Source organism: Cebus imitator, unplaced genomic scaffold (assembly GCF_001604975.1).
Source record: "Cebus imitator isolate Cc_AM_T3 unplaced genomic scaffold, Cebus_imitator-1.0 Scaffold173, whole genome shotgun sequence".
In the NCBI taxonomy this organism is placed as follows: Eukaryota; Metazoa; Chordata; class Mammalia; order Primates; family Cebidae; genus Cebus; species Cebus imitator.
Window position 1 is genome coordinate 1,256,259 of NW_016107488.1, and position 13,379 is coordinate 1,269,637.

General features: G+C 35.6%; 1 protein-coding gene across 4 annotated transcripts in view; it reads right to left on the minus strand.

Moving 5' to 3' along the window:
- The window catches only part of PGGT1B (protein geranylgeranyltransferase type I subunit beta), a 56,270-nt gene that overhangs the window by 18,964 nt on the left and 23,927 nt on the right, over window positions 1-13,379 (minus strand). For all 4 annotated transcript variants that reach the window (XM_017544891.2, XM_017544892.2, XM_037744417.1 and 1 more), the window contains exons 4-6: window positions 9,576-9,727; window positions 8,141-8,273; window positions 2,439-2,484 (exon numbers count right to left, since the gene is read on the minus strand). In XM_017544891.2, the coding sequence (XP_017400380.1) occupies window positions 2,439-2,484; window positions 8,141-8,273; window positions 9,576-9,727 (331 nt within the window). The remainder of the gene's footprint in view (window positions 1-2,438; window positions 2,485-8,140; window positions 8,274-9,575; window positions 9,728-13,379) is intronic.

Below are 13,379 nucleotides of genomic sequence, written 5' to 3' on the forward strand. Positions count from 1 at the left end.
GTTTGCAATTTTAAACAGGGAGCTTGAACCAAGATCTGAAGAATGTGAAAGAAAACCAGGTGTATGCTGGAGGTGGAGGATGAGGGAGGAAGAATGTACAAGAAACAGCATGTACAAAAGCCTTGAGATTTAGGAAGAACAATCCAAAGAAACGAAGAAAGCTGAAATGAGAGGAAGAAACAAAGATGGTGAAGGAACCAGTACTAATTCATGAGGAATTGGGACAAGTGGAATGTGATGTCGGAAGGTTAATAGCTGAAATGCTTTGATAAATATGAGGAATGAGAAAAAGACATTCGATTTGAAATACTCATGACTTTCAAAGACAAACTTTGTAAGTTGCTGAAGGCTTACACAGAGAATTACAGAACAAGTCATCTGTGAAGAAAGGTGAATAGTACATTTGGACCACTTTTCCAAAGACAGTAACAAAAAAAAGAAAACGAGAGAACACAATGACTTGATGAGGTGGCCAAATTGCAGGACTACTTTTTAGAAAGAGGTTTCATTTTCCAGTGTAGTGATGAGAAGGAGAAAGAAAATGAAACCAAAATCCTTTAGGATAGTACTTCCTAGCTAACTTCACAGCACACAAAGAAAATTATAATATTTGGTATTTGTAGGCCATACTGTAATACTGAGGAGGATGCTCCTGGCCAGAGACAACCTTACCAGGGATTCCAGATCCCGAGGTTCTGTTTGGTTGCTCCAAAGACTGAAGGGGCTACATTTGGTATAATAAGCTATTTAAGGTATACAAGAACACTGCGACACTCTGATTAAAAGGCCTTCCTCTAGGGCTTTAGGCCTCAAACCCACCAAGCCAAATTTACACATAGAAGGAAGATGTAAGCTTTTGGGCATGAACTATAGTCCATCACTGATGATCCTGATGGGTACGACCTATTCAAATCATACCAACTCAAAATCATGACTTGTATAACTCAGGAAGACTTTTTTCCCTGACAGGACCCATTAGACAGTGTCATGTTTGGGCAGCCCCCTTGTTTAATATTCCAGAAAATATAATCCCAATGTGAAATAATATCAGCTGTCTCATGGGTCTCCTGAGCAGGTGAGGTGACTCCTCAGCCAGGGTGCACACTAACACCAACTACGATAGTGAACACCAGATCCTGTCTTCTCAGAAATTCTCAGAGTTGCCTGATTTCCTCTGTGTGCAACTATAACTATATCCCTCTTGATCATCTGGCGATGACTAGTAACATAATTGTTACTGTTAGCTCCTCCCAACCTCCATCTCATAGAGACTCATGCACACACAAAAATTATGGTGTCATAATTATAGTATGGCTTCAGAGGAAACGCCATGGAAGTGTTCTATATACCCCTTAGAAACACACACTCTACAACTACCTATATTGAAGGAGCGAGTGAAGAGGTGAGAAGAGGAGGAAATACTTGATAGGATAAAATCCCAGAGTATATACAAGGCTATGGGGTTAAGGAATATTTGTTAAAAATATCCTTTTATAAGATTTTATAATTTCCAATCTTTTTATACAGATTTTATAAAATCCACTTTCTCCCATATCTCTTATAATCCTAACAACAATCCTAGAGAAAGATGCAATTCTTACTACTCTGTTGATGAGGAAACCCTCAGAGAAATTAAGTGAGGAGCCAAGGTCACTCAGTTGGTGTCAGGGCTGAGACCAGAACACTGATCTGTTCTTTCTGCTCCATTATGCTAGCAAAGGGATGGAGATAACAAATAATCATACAGAAAACTGCTGTGATGAGGAGGGAACTGACATTCACTCAGAGAGGCTCCATGACCCAGCCTCTTTCTTTTTAGAAAAGAAGAATGGAAGCTTACTTATTTCCAAATGGAAATTTCAACTTGAGAGAATTCAGGCTACTGATGTGCTGACAAACTTAGTGACTATCACATCATTATTCTGGTTCTGCCACAAGTTGAAAAGAAAAAAACATGAAAGAAAAAGCTGTATTAATGTTTGCACTGAGCAGCAAAATGTTTCATGGCTATGACTAAGAATAACTTTATTAAGGAAGGTAAATAAGAATTTTCATTTCTTCATGAACTTGTTCATTCACGTTTAATAGTCTGTATTTGGTCTAGCCTTTTAGAGTTACACCAAAAAAGAAAACCTGTTGTTTTCTAACAATAGAGTAAGAAACAATCCCAAGATATTTTCATACAGCTAACACTTGAATAGGTTACTAGAAAATATCATATGAACATCCCAGCCTAAATAATATCTGAATTATTACTGACCAAAGAAGCTTCAGATAGATCATATGGTGTCAAAAGAGAAGGAGGAAAGTGACAAAGAAGATAATTAGGCTGCACCAAGGGTTCAGAAAAACTTTTGAGGTTCTCCATACTGAAGACACCAAGATGTTGTCTAAGGGAACAAAAGAAACTACATGTTCACTTATTTAAGACGTCTTACCATGAGATTCAAGTCCAGCTCCCTGTGCCAGTCCATTGTCATAGGACTGAAAAAGAAAAACATCATTCAGTTTAATAGGGAAATAATAATGATATTAATAAATGAATAAATAAATTGCCATAGCACTAAGTTTTTTTGGTTTCTTCTAATTTTATTTCTCCTTTATATCTTCTAAAATGTGCATTTTTCCCCACGGACAAGTAGAATTAGGCATTTTCAAGTACCTGATTTTTGTCTTCTTATTCACCAGACTAAATCACTAAATTCATACAATAGGCACATTCTGAGAATAGATTGTTCAAAGTTATCTACATACTCAATCTCTACTCAATAAAAAACTATATATAAACCTTACTCCTTTCACATTGCAAGTATATATGAGTTGGAGGAAAATGTAAGGATTTCACACTGATAGAACATTATAAACATGAAACAAGTCTACTCTGAGGCAGTTTGGGGTCATTGAGCGTAATGGTAGCCATTATTGGGCACCATTATTTGAATCTCCCCACATACACTCCAAAATCAAAACAGAAGAACAATAAAACTTTGAAAATTCAAACCTTAGCAAAGCAAGAAGACACACTCAAACTTCAGATTACCTGTCTACAGAAAAAGAAACATCAAATCCCAGCAAGCCATCTAGTGCATCTCTGACACCCCTTTGCAGACAGCAAGGGTGAACTATGAAAAACCATGAGAAGAGGGGAGCTAATGGTATGTCCGAGACTGATCTAAAATCACTGCCTAAAAGAGAAAGTCCACCCTAAATATGAGAAATAAACGTAGTTCTCACTTTGCATGATTATCTTATGCACACATTCCAGTTACCATGGTTTAGCTAAATAACACAACATGATTCAAATTTCAGTAACCAAAGCAGCGTATTAACTGTGATTGCAAAAGGTACAAACCTTCATTGCTAGCTCTTCAGTCTGCAAATCACTACATAAATAACAGATATGCATCGCCATCATTGACCAATCATACCACCTTTTTCAAAGGTTAGGAATTGGTCATTTTACATGTTACTCAGTTCACACACAGATAGCAGAGTATGGCTGTGTTGTCTCTTTGTCTCTCAGTGATAAACCCACATGATGTTTCATTAAAAGGCACAACAAAAAGAGGGGCTTGGCCAACAAAGATGAAAGTGCAGTAAAGAAATAAAAAGCAGTAACACTGGGTGTGAAATTAAAATCGGAGTTACAGAAGAAACAGCTATTATGGGAATGTTGACGATATTGCTGTTTGAGACTCTTAGGTATATAATCAGAAGAACTAAGTGAAGATGAAACATCTATAAGCAAGGGAAGGGGTTGTGATAAAAAGGTGAAGATGTTCTAGGGAATTGCTCCTGGCAAAAAAACTTCACATAAAAGGAATTCTCAGAGATATTGCACAACACTGAAAACATAAAACATACAATGTTGGAAGACAACAGAAACTCAGATTATGATCATTCGCCAAGACACAGAAAAAATAATCCATCTTAAAACTTACATAATGAGAAGGCAATATTCTCATTATTTCTAATGTTTTAAATGATAGCATACTATATACTGATTTTACTATTTAAAACATTATACGTTTATAACTGACAGGAAGAGTTCACAATGTTTGGGCAAAAATTTTAAAAGTCACAAAACAATCATAATTTTTCCCACTGATGATTAAAATCACTTTGTAACATTTTAGCTTGTTATCATTATAGTTTGGCACTATCATGCAAAGTGAGGATAGCCTGTTCTGAAAGAGGCCTGGTAAACACAGCACTGACCATGCGGAAGGGACTTAAAAGAAAATTCAAGGTGGCAGAGGTCAAAGGGTATAAATTTTGGTGAATAAAGTTAAAAAAGAAAGGAGAAGCCCTTTGAAAATCAGGTGATAAAGGAAAACTCAAAAGAGCAAAATTTAGATACCTGAGAAACAAAAGAGAACCTTTTCCCTACCAGAAAGATCACGGAACAACCCCAGTTACTAAAAAAAAGCCACCCATTAAAGGAACCATACTTTGTTACAATGAAAGGAGAGTAACCTTAAACTAGGAATTCTTGTAAGAAAAAAAAAAAAAACTCCAAGAAATTACTAACATACAAAGTAACTGTGAGATGAAAACACAGCAAATGAAATGAAAACACCTAAGTATATGAAAATCTGCCTCTACTCCCAAGAAATAGGCATGAATCAGAAGAAAACTGTAATATAGCACTCTAAACTCAATTACATTATCCTCAAACAAGAATTAGGAAATAAAAAGGGAAATTAAAAGTTAAAAACAGATGAACAAGCCATAGACATAAAAAGAGAAATAGTGTTAGAAAAGAAATAGAAAAAGAAAAAAAAGAAATTCTAAATTACAGGATGACTAACAAAGAATAATCTCAAATGAAAATACAATAAGGGATACTGAAAAAAGCAGAAAACAGCCAAGAGAATAAACATGAGATAAAGAAGTAAAAAAGGTCAAAGAGAAAGTGGCTCAAAAGAAGGTCAAGCAAAGAAAAAGAACAGACACTAAAATTGAATTTAAAAAAAAAAAAAAAAAGCAAATGCAAAATAATGGACTCGAACTAGGGGTCAGCAATGGCCCAAAGGCTAACTTGTCTGCAGTCTGGATTTGTATGGCCCTCCCTCAAGTTAAGAAAATGGTCAATTACACTCATAAGAAAAAAAATGATAAAATGAAAAATCATGAGAGGAGGGGAGCAAAATTAAAAATTCACTGAGATATAATTTTTCTACCACCAGAAAAAAAGGTAAAATCAAAAAAAGTGTAACACTTTTTATTGGTGAGGCTATGTGAAAACAGGTACTCTCCTACATTGGTGGGAAAACAAACTGGTCTATCCCTGTTGGATTGAAAATGGGCAATCTCTAATAAAATTACATATGCATTTACCTTTTGATTAAGCAATTCCACTATCAGAAATTTACCCTGAAGATATATCCATAACAATATATAAATATACATGCAGAATGCTATTAATTACAGCATTATTTGTAATTGCAAAATACATGCTCTGAATGTAGAATATTTGAAAAAAATATATGACACTTTTTCCACAGTGGTATTATGATAGGAAACTATCAGAAAAAGAAAGAAAAATCTCTCTGAACTGATAAGGAGTAATTTTCACACTGTATTGGTGTTTTTGTTTTGTTTTTGTACCAAGCTATATTGTTAAGTGAAAAAAAGCAAACAGCAAAAAAAGAGTATGGTGTGCTACCTTACGAAGAAAGAAAAAGAATTAAAAATATACATATCGGCCAGGCGTGGTGGCTCACGCCTGTAACCCCAGTACTTTCGGAGGCCGAGGTGGGTGGATCAGAAGGTCAAGAGATCGAGACCAGCCTGACCAACATGGTAAAACCCTGTCTCTACTAAAAAATACAAAAATTAGCTGGGCGTGGTGGCGTGGGCCTGTAGTTCCAGCTACTCAGGAGGCTGAGGCAGGAGAATTGCTTGAACCCAGGAGGCAGAGATTGCAGTGAGCCGAGATTGCGCCACTGCACTCCAGCCTGGTGCCTGTTGACAGAGTGAGACTTTGTCTTTAAAAAAAAATAAAAAAATACATATCTTCTCATCAATAAGAAATGTAAGAAAGATAAACTGAAAACTAATGAGGATGGCTACGTACAGGGTGACAGGGAATGAGATGTTAAGTATGGGAGTTAAGAGGGTGGAAGACAGGAAGGGTGATGAGCAAAAAGTCATACTTCTCTGAATATATATTTTTGTATAGTTCTGACGTTAAGAACCAAATTAGTTTTTCACATACAAGTAAATAAAGTCAACAAAGTTGTGGGCAGGGGAGGGCTAAGTGAAGGAAAAGCCTAAAATGGAATTCAAAGAGAAACAAATAACCTAACTATATTTCAAATAAATAACATAACCATACAAAGGTGGGAAATAAAAGAACTGGAGTACTTCTCAAATACAGTATTCTGATTATATATTCTCAAAATCAAAACAAAAAGAACCAAAGTATTCTGGGTAATGGGAGCCAGGCTTGGTGTCACTATCAGAGAATGGAGTCACAAATGAAGAAGGAAAGTTAAAATAAGCCCTGTGGGTGTCAGACTGAAATTTGAGGCATCATTATAGATTCACGGTTTTAATACACAGATATATAAATAGACACAGAAATATAGATTGTGTGTGTGTGTGACTGTAAGGGGATGCCTATGTATACAAACAGATATACGTACATTTCCTATCTCTGCCTGAGAAAAGGCCTAGAAGTAATGACATCTCAATACTAATGAGCACACCTAGGATCCAGATTCTGGTTTCTAAACCCTATCCTCCAACAAGAAGGCTCCTCAATGAAATGACTGATTCCAGAGCTGAGGATGGAAAAGTAGAAGATAAACCTGGAATATCTTGTGCCAGGAAGCAAGGAGGTCTTCAAAGAATGAAGGGAACATGTCAAAAGTGCATAGAGTCTACTCAAAGGGGTTTCCATAGGCCTAATCCGGGACAATCTGAGCATCGAAATAATGACAGTAACAGATTCCAACCCATTGAATTAAATAAGAATCCAGAGTCCACAGAGATATAAATAAGTAAGTAAGTTTAAGTAAATAAATAAACAAAGGCAGAGAGAAAGTTTTTTTCAAACAGTAGAATTTTAACTGATATTTACAAGAAGGATGCTAAAGCTGGAAAATCATCAATGCGTACTAACAACACTGCTGGATAAAAATTCGATTGGGAACTGACTGAATATTTATAGTTTCCAGATATCTCACCATAAGATAATGAATAATTACAAAAGGGAAAACATTAACTTAACGGAGAAAACTCTGGCATATGCTACCTTAACCAAGTGAGTAGAAATAGGGCAAATTAACTTGCTGTGCCTCCAAATACAGTGCACTGAGAAGACAGTATTAGTATTACTTCTGTACTATCCATACCAAAAATTCTTATCACCCACCTTCCTATCAAACATAAATCTCTTTTCCTCTTAAAACTCCTTTAATGGTCTCTTCTTTCTGTATCCACAAGCTTTTAAAAATTTGTGCTGTTGTAGATTCTACAAAAATCTGATCCACAGTTAACTGCTTAAATGCAACTCCATTTGTCTTAGGAACTCACAGACATTTTCATTTTGATATACTGCCTATTAAAAGTTGAATTAACAGCCTAAAATATTCTAATCTATAAAATGAAAAACTTCGTATTTAGGAAATAATAAATCTAGGAAGCAGTACTTGTATTTCTCCTTTATTACAGAGAGGACACAGCAAAGGATATCCTTAGCCAGAGCAAAGGATAGTTCTGGCTGAAACTAAGCTTTCCTTACTAATGCTAATAAAAAGATTATAGTCTCACCAAACATACCATAATCTTCCAGTTTGCTTGACAGGACTCTCTACTATCTCCTGTTACAGAACAGGCTGTCAATATTTGACTTTCGGATTTTACTTCTTTTTCTTGTACAAGTCAACCAATCCCTTTTTTATAAAGACATTGCTTCTTTAGATAAAATCAAATTAAATTTTAATGGCCAAGGAGTCAATCAGCCCTTTAAGATTATTTCTTTACTGTGTTCTGATACACAATTTACCTGAAAAGCAATCTTAATGCTCTTATTTACAAATTCTTGGTGGAAGAGATGAGATATACACTATAATACAGTCCTCATGTACCAGCAAAAACAACCTTAATAGTCAATTTTATCAACAGGACTCACCATACTTCTTCTAATATAGGTGATAGCTTTTTTCATATCCATGCCTGACCAGTTGTTGAGCATATAGCAAATACAGGAAGCACAGTACACAAATCGCATGTCATTTTCACTGCCTTCGGGTACTGCACAAAAACTGAAAACAATAACAACGATATGATATTCCACGAACAATGGTGTCTGATTTTTTTTTGCATGGGGATTAGAAATACCTCCATTGTGTCTTTAATGACAGAAAAATCTATTGCTAATTATTCTACTTGTATTATTCAATAAAGATTAAGATTACTAGCTTGAATAATATAAAACTTTCTCTAAATCATTATTCTACTACAATCTTATGACTTCCGGGTAGTTTTATACACTATCATGTTACTGCTTCCCAGATGCTGACTCAGCATAAGCTTATTTGCTTCCAGCCAGGGAAAGCTGCAGCACACTGGCTTGAGAATGGCAGAAAAAGTAAAAGGTAAAACCTGAGACCTACTGGGTAGTAAGAAATTTCCAAGCCCAAGTTTTTCTATGTAAAATTTCTTCTAAATGTATATAGAGATAACCATTAAATTGATTAATCATATTGTATTTTAATTTTCACATATTAGTTGTAGAGAGGCAGCAATGTATGTTGCATACATATTTATTTTTAAACAAGAATAAGGAAGTAGTAATCAAAGACAACACTGAAACATTGAGATATAAGTCATATATGTGAAGTGAATAGTTTCTTAGTGTTTCCAATTAATGTCAGTTTATTCTACTTGTCTCCATTAATTTTTGCCTCATCAAGAGCAGTGTTTTGAAAGCACTGACAGGAAAAGAGAGCTATTAGTAGATAGGAGCACAAAGAGTTAAGAGCACAGCAGGATTTGTCTGCAGTCTTTAGCCTTTTCACTACTGCTTTATCCCTCCTCAGACTTAATTTTTTCTACCTTAAAACTCCAGGAAGATTCATCTTTAGACACACCAAGTGAATCACTAATTATTAATGAACATATGAACTCCCTTTTCTATCTTTTAAAATTGTCATAGAAACTACCTATCCTGGAATATAATATTGAATGTTCACCCCTTTTTCCCCAATCAACATATCACAAGGAACTGTAAGTTCAGACTAAATATATACATACTTCAAAACATCCATTTTTCATCTAGAATGTAAACTAGATTCTAATCCTGAAATTATTCAACCATTTATCTATGTACCCATTGTTGTTAAAAAGGAAGAGAAAGGAGTCTGGCTATTGTAATTACTTTTATTTTCACTCACGGAAGAAATCTTGGGTCACTTTTTTGATTATGCACTTAATTATGTAACTTATAAACTTTAGGTGGTTCTAAGAGTATGATCCTCTAAAGATCTAGTATAGTGTTGTATTCATTTTTTAGTTCCAAAATATTTTTGTTTATCACAAAAAGAGTAACAAAGAAACACTCATACCTCCCATCTTCCAGTTGAAGGGCTCTCAAGCCTGCTAGGCAAGCTTCTTTATTTACTCGGCTTAAGTCGTCTCCAAGAATAACTAAGCATGAAAGGCCAGTGTAGGTCATTGCAATGTGGCCACTATCATAAGGATGAGCTGTCCCAGGAGTCTAAATACAAAATTAATATAGTACTAATTAATGAAGCGAAATGAAAACTTATTTCATTAAGAAATCTGACATGTTTTTAGAAAACAGTAAAATTAAATGTGGCTTACACTTATTATAGACATCTTATTAAGGAAAAAAAAAAAACCCTCCATTTTATATATGTCTCAACATGAATATGATTACACACATTTCAAGCTACCTAATTTTTAAATTCTTTGATACCTCAGGCATTATGGAAGCAGCTATGATATTCAGGTAAACCAAATTATTTATTATTTGTTGTTTTGGATTTTTTTGGGGGGTGGGTAACAGGGTCTTATCTATAACCCAGGCTGGAGTGCAGTGGTGCAATCATAGCTCACTGCAGCCTCCAACTCATGGGCTCAAATGATTTTCCTGCCTCAGCTTCCTGAGTAGCTGGGATTACAACAGACACAAACCACCATACCTGACTAAATTATTTAAACCCAAAATCAACACTATTACTTATAAGTCTATAAAGTCAAAAAAGCATACAGCCTTCCAGACAAAAGGATTTCTAAAACAAAACTTTTTTTTTTTTTTTTTTGAGAAATAGTCTCGCTTTGTCATCAGGCTGGAGTTGCAGTGGTACTATCTCAGCTCACTGCAACCTCCGTCTCCCAGGGTTAAGAGATTCCCCTGCCTCAGCCTCCCAAGTAGCTGGGACTACAGATGCGCGCCACCATGCCTGGCTAATATTTTTGTATTTTAGTAGAGATAGGATTTCACCATGTTGACCGGGATAGCCTCGATCTCTTGACCTCATGATCTGCCCACCTCAGCCTCCCAAAGTGCTGGGATTATGGGCGTGAGCCACTGTGCCTGGCCAACAAAACTTATTTTATATAGTACAAATCTAAATTAAATAACACAGTAGTGATCGCCATATAAGAAATTTTAAAAGGATACAGTTGAAAATCTTGTCATTCTGCTCTAATATAAAGTTTGAGTCATTAGTAAAACATTGGCTCTTGGAATAGCAAAAAACAAAACAAAATGAAAAAAACAAAAAAGCAAAGAGCTCCAAATACTAAAACAATTAAAACTGGAAAACTGATTTAGTATTTGGAGCTTTCTTTGTATTTCTTTTTGTTTGTATTTTATTTAGAAATAAAATAGTGTAACTTTTAAAATTTAGAGCCCAAATGATTTTTGCCTGTAAAAAGTGATGAATCCTATGCTTCCAAGGAAAGATTATTAGACTAGCAATTATCCAGGCAAACAAAGAAGTCACATTTGGAAACTCATATTACCACAATATGTGTCAGATTAGTTCAAATGATTTGACTGTGGCACATATACACCATGGAATACTGTGCAGCCATAAGAAAGAATGAGTTCATGTTCTTTGCAGGGACATGCATGAAGCTGGAAACCCTCTTCCTTAGCAAACTAACACAGGAACAGAAAAACCAAACACCGCATGTTCTCACTTATAAGTGGGAGTTTGAACAATGAGAACACATGGACACAGGGAGGGGAACATCACACATCAGGGCCTGTCACTGGGTGGAGGGAAAGGGGACAGAGAGCATTAGGACAAATAACTAAAGCATGCAGGGCTTAAAATCTAGATAATGAGTTGATAGGAGTAGCAAAAACACCATGACACATGCATACCTATGTAACAAACCTGCATGTCTAGCACATGTATCTGAGAACTTAAAGTAAAATTTTAAAAAAGAGAATTACAGTTATCAAAGATTTCTTAAACTTAATAAAATATGTGACTCCTTGTAGGATACCCTATAAAGAACCTGGGAGTTGGCAATGGCATAGATAAAACTGGAATTAAAAATGGTTTATTATGCTAAATAGCTTTACATTCCAAAACATAAAAAAGCACTGAGTTTTATGATCAATTTCAAATAATCAATGAATCCTATTTATTGGTTATGTCAAAAGATGTTTTCACTTGAAAAATATAAAATTTCATTGTACTATTTCTACGTTTAAAAAAGTTTTACTTTTAACAGAATAAGAGTATATTGTTAACTCATCTTCTCATAGGAATCCCTTCTGTTTTAGTGTGTGTTCACCAGTAATAGCTTCAAATGCTGGAATAACTGCTTATAAAAGTAGAAAGATAAAATCTGTACCACGATTTTGGTTAAAATAAACTCCTCTGCCTTCTTTAATAAATGTAAACTTTTACAATAATTGAAAGGCATAAAATCCTGGTTCTATTTCTTACTGCGTTAATATTCCTAATTTTAGAACATGAAGATATTAGTACCTATACCTCACTGGGTTATGGTGAAGATTAAATAAGTTACTGTCTAAAAAGTTGTTAGCTATCTTAATGATGATTAAGTACAAGGCAAATATCAAAGGGGCCACTAGTTCTTTAAAGTCAAGATTCAAGGGTCTAAAACCCACCCATGACTTAATCATAAGATTTTCCTACATACTGACCTCCTATGTTCCTCACAGAATGAGTTTGCATGGTGTTAACTACCCTTTTTATAATAATCTGAACACACCCCACCTACCCACCTTTAGATACACGTTTTTCCTTTTTGAAATAGGGTCTTGCTCTGTCACCCAGGCTGCAGGGCAGTGGCTCAATATGAGCTCACTGCAACCTCTGCCTCCAAGGCTCAAGCAATCCTCCTGTCCTGCCTCAGCCTCCCAAGTAGCTGAGACTACAGGCACGTGCCACCACGCCCAGCTAATTTTTGTATTTTATGTAGAGACTGGGTTTCACCATGTTGCCCAGGCTGGTCTCAAACTCCTGAGATCAAGTGATCCGTCCTCCTCAGCCTCCCAAAGTGCTGGGATTACAGGTGTGAGTCATGGATCCTGGCCAGATACACAGTTATATGGTCTCACAAATGGTCCAAGCAAATTTCTATCTTTACATCTTTCATCCTAAGTTCCTCCTTAGAACTTAAGCTCTCATTCTCCTGGCTATTCTATTCAATATTTACAATAGACTTCTTAGAATTTCTATTGTGTATTTCACTTTTTGGTACTTAAACGCCTGCTACGTTAAAAGAACTGTAGGGAATGCAAACATAAATTAAATGTGGACCTTAACCTTAAGGGCAGAAGATAAGTCTATTCAAATAATTACAACAGAATGTAATAAGCAGTCATAAGGGAGGGATAATGATACATGGGTTTAAACCGGAATTCTTTTCTGCAGAAGAGGAGCTTGTGCAGGTATAGATGAAGAGGCGGCATTACAGGTAGAAGGAAATGTAAAGCAAATTATAGATGGAAAATTCCGGAGTACACATTAAGGACAATACAAAATGTGATAGAGAATATGGGATTAATGAAAGAAAATAGTGAGAATAGTGGAAAGATCCATCAGTGTTTCTCAAAAAGAGCTCTGGAGGCAATGAACATTCCAAGCATTTATCAGGTAAGTCAACGAATGGTCCATAGGTAGTTTGGTGGTTTCACAAGAAAAATCAGTGACAGTATTTTATTCATATACTGTACTGGACAATCCAAAGTGCCTCCTCACATTCTCTTGGCCTAATCTGTCTCCTGGACTCCCAGCCACCACTCTCAGTGACAGCTCTATGTGATACCACTTAAAATATCTAATTCCTTTTACCACCCAGAATTCAGATGAAGGTAATACAGCCCAAAGTGGGACCTAGCTTGCCCAGAAGATGAC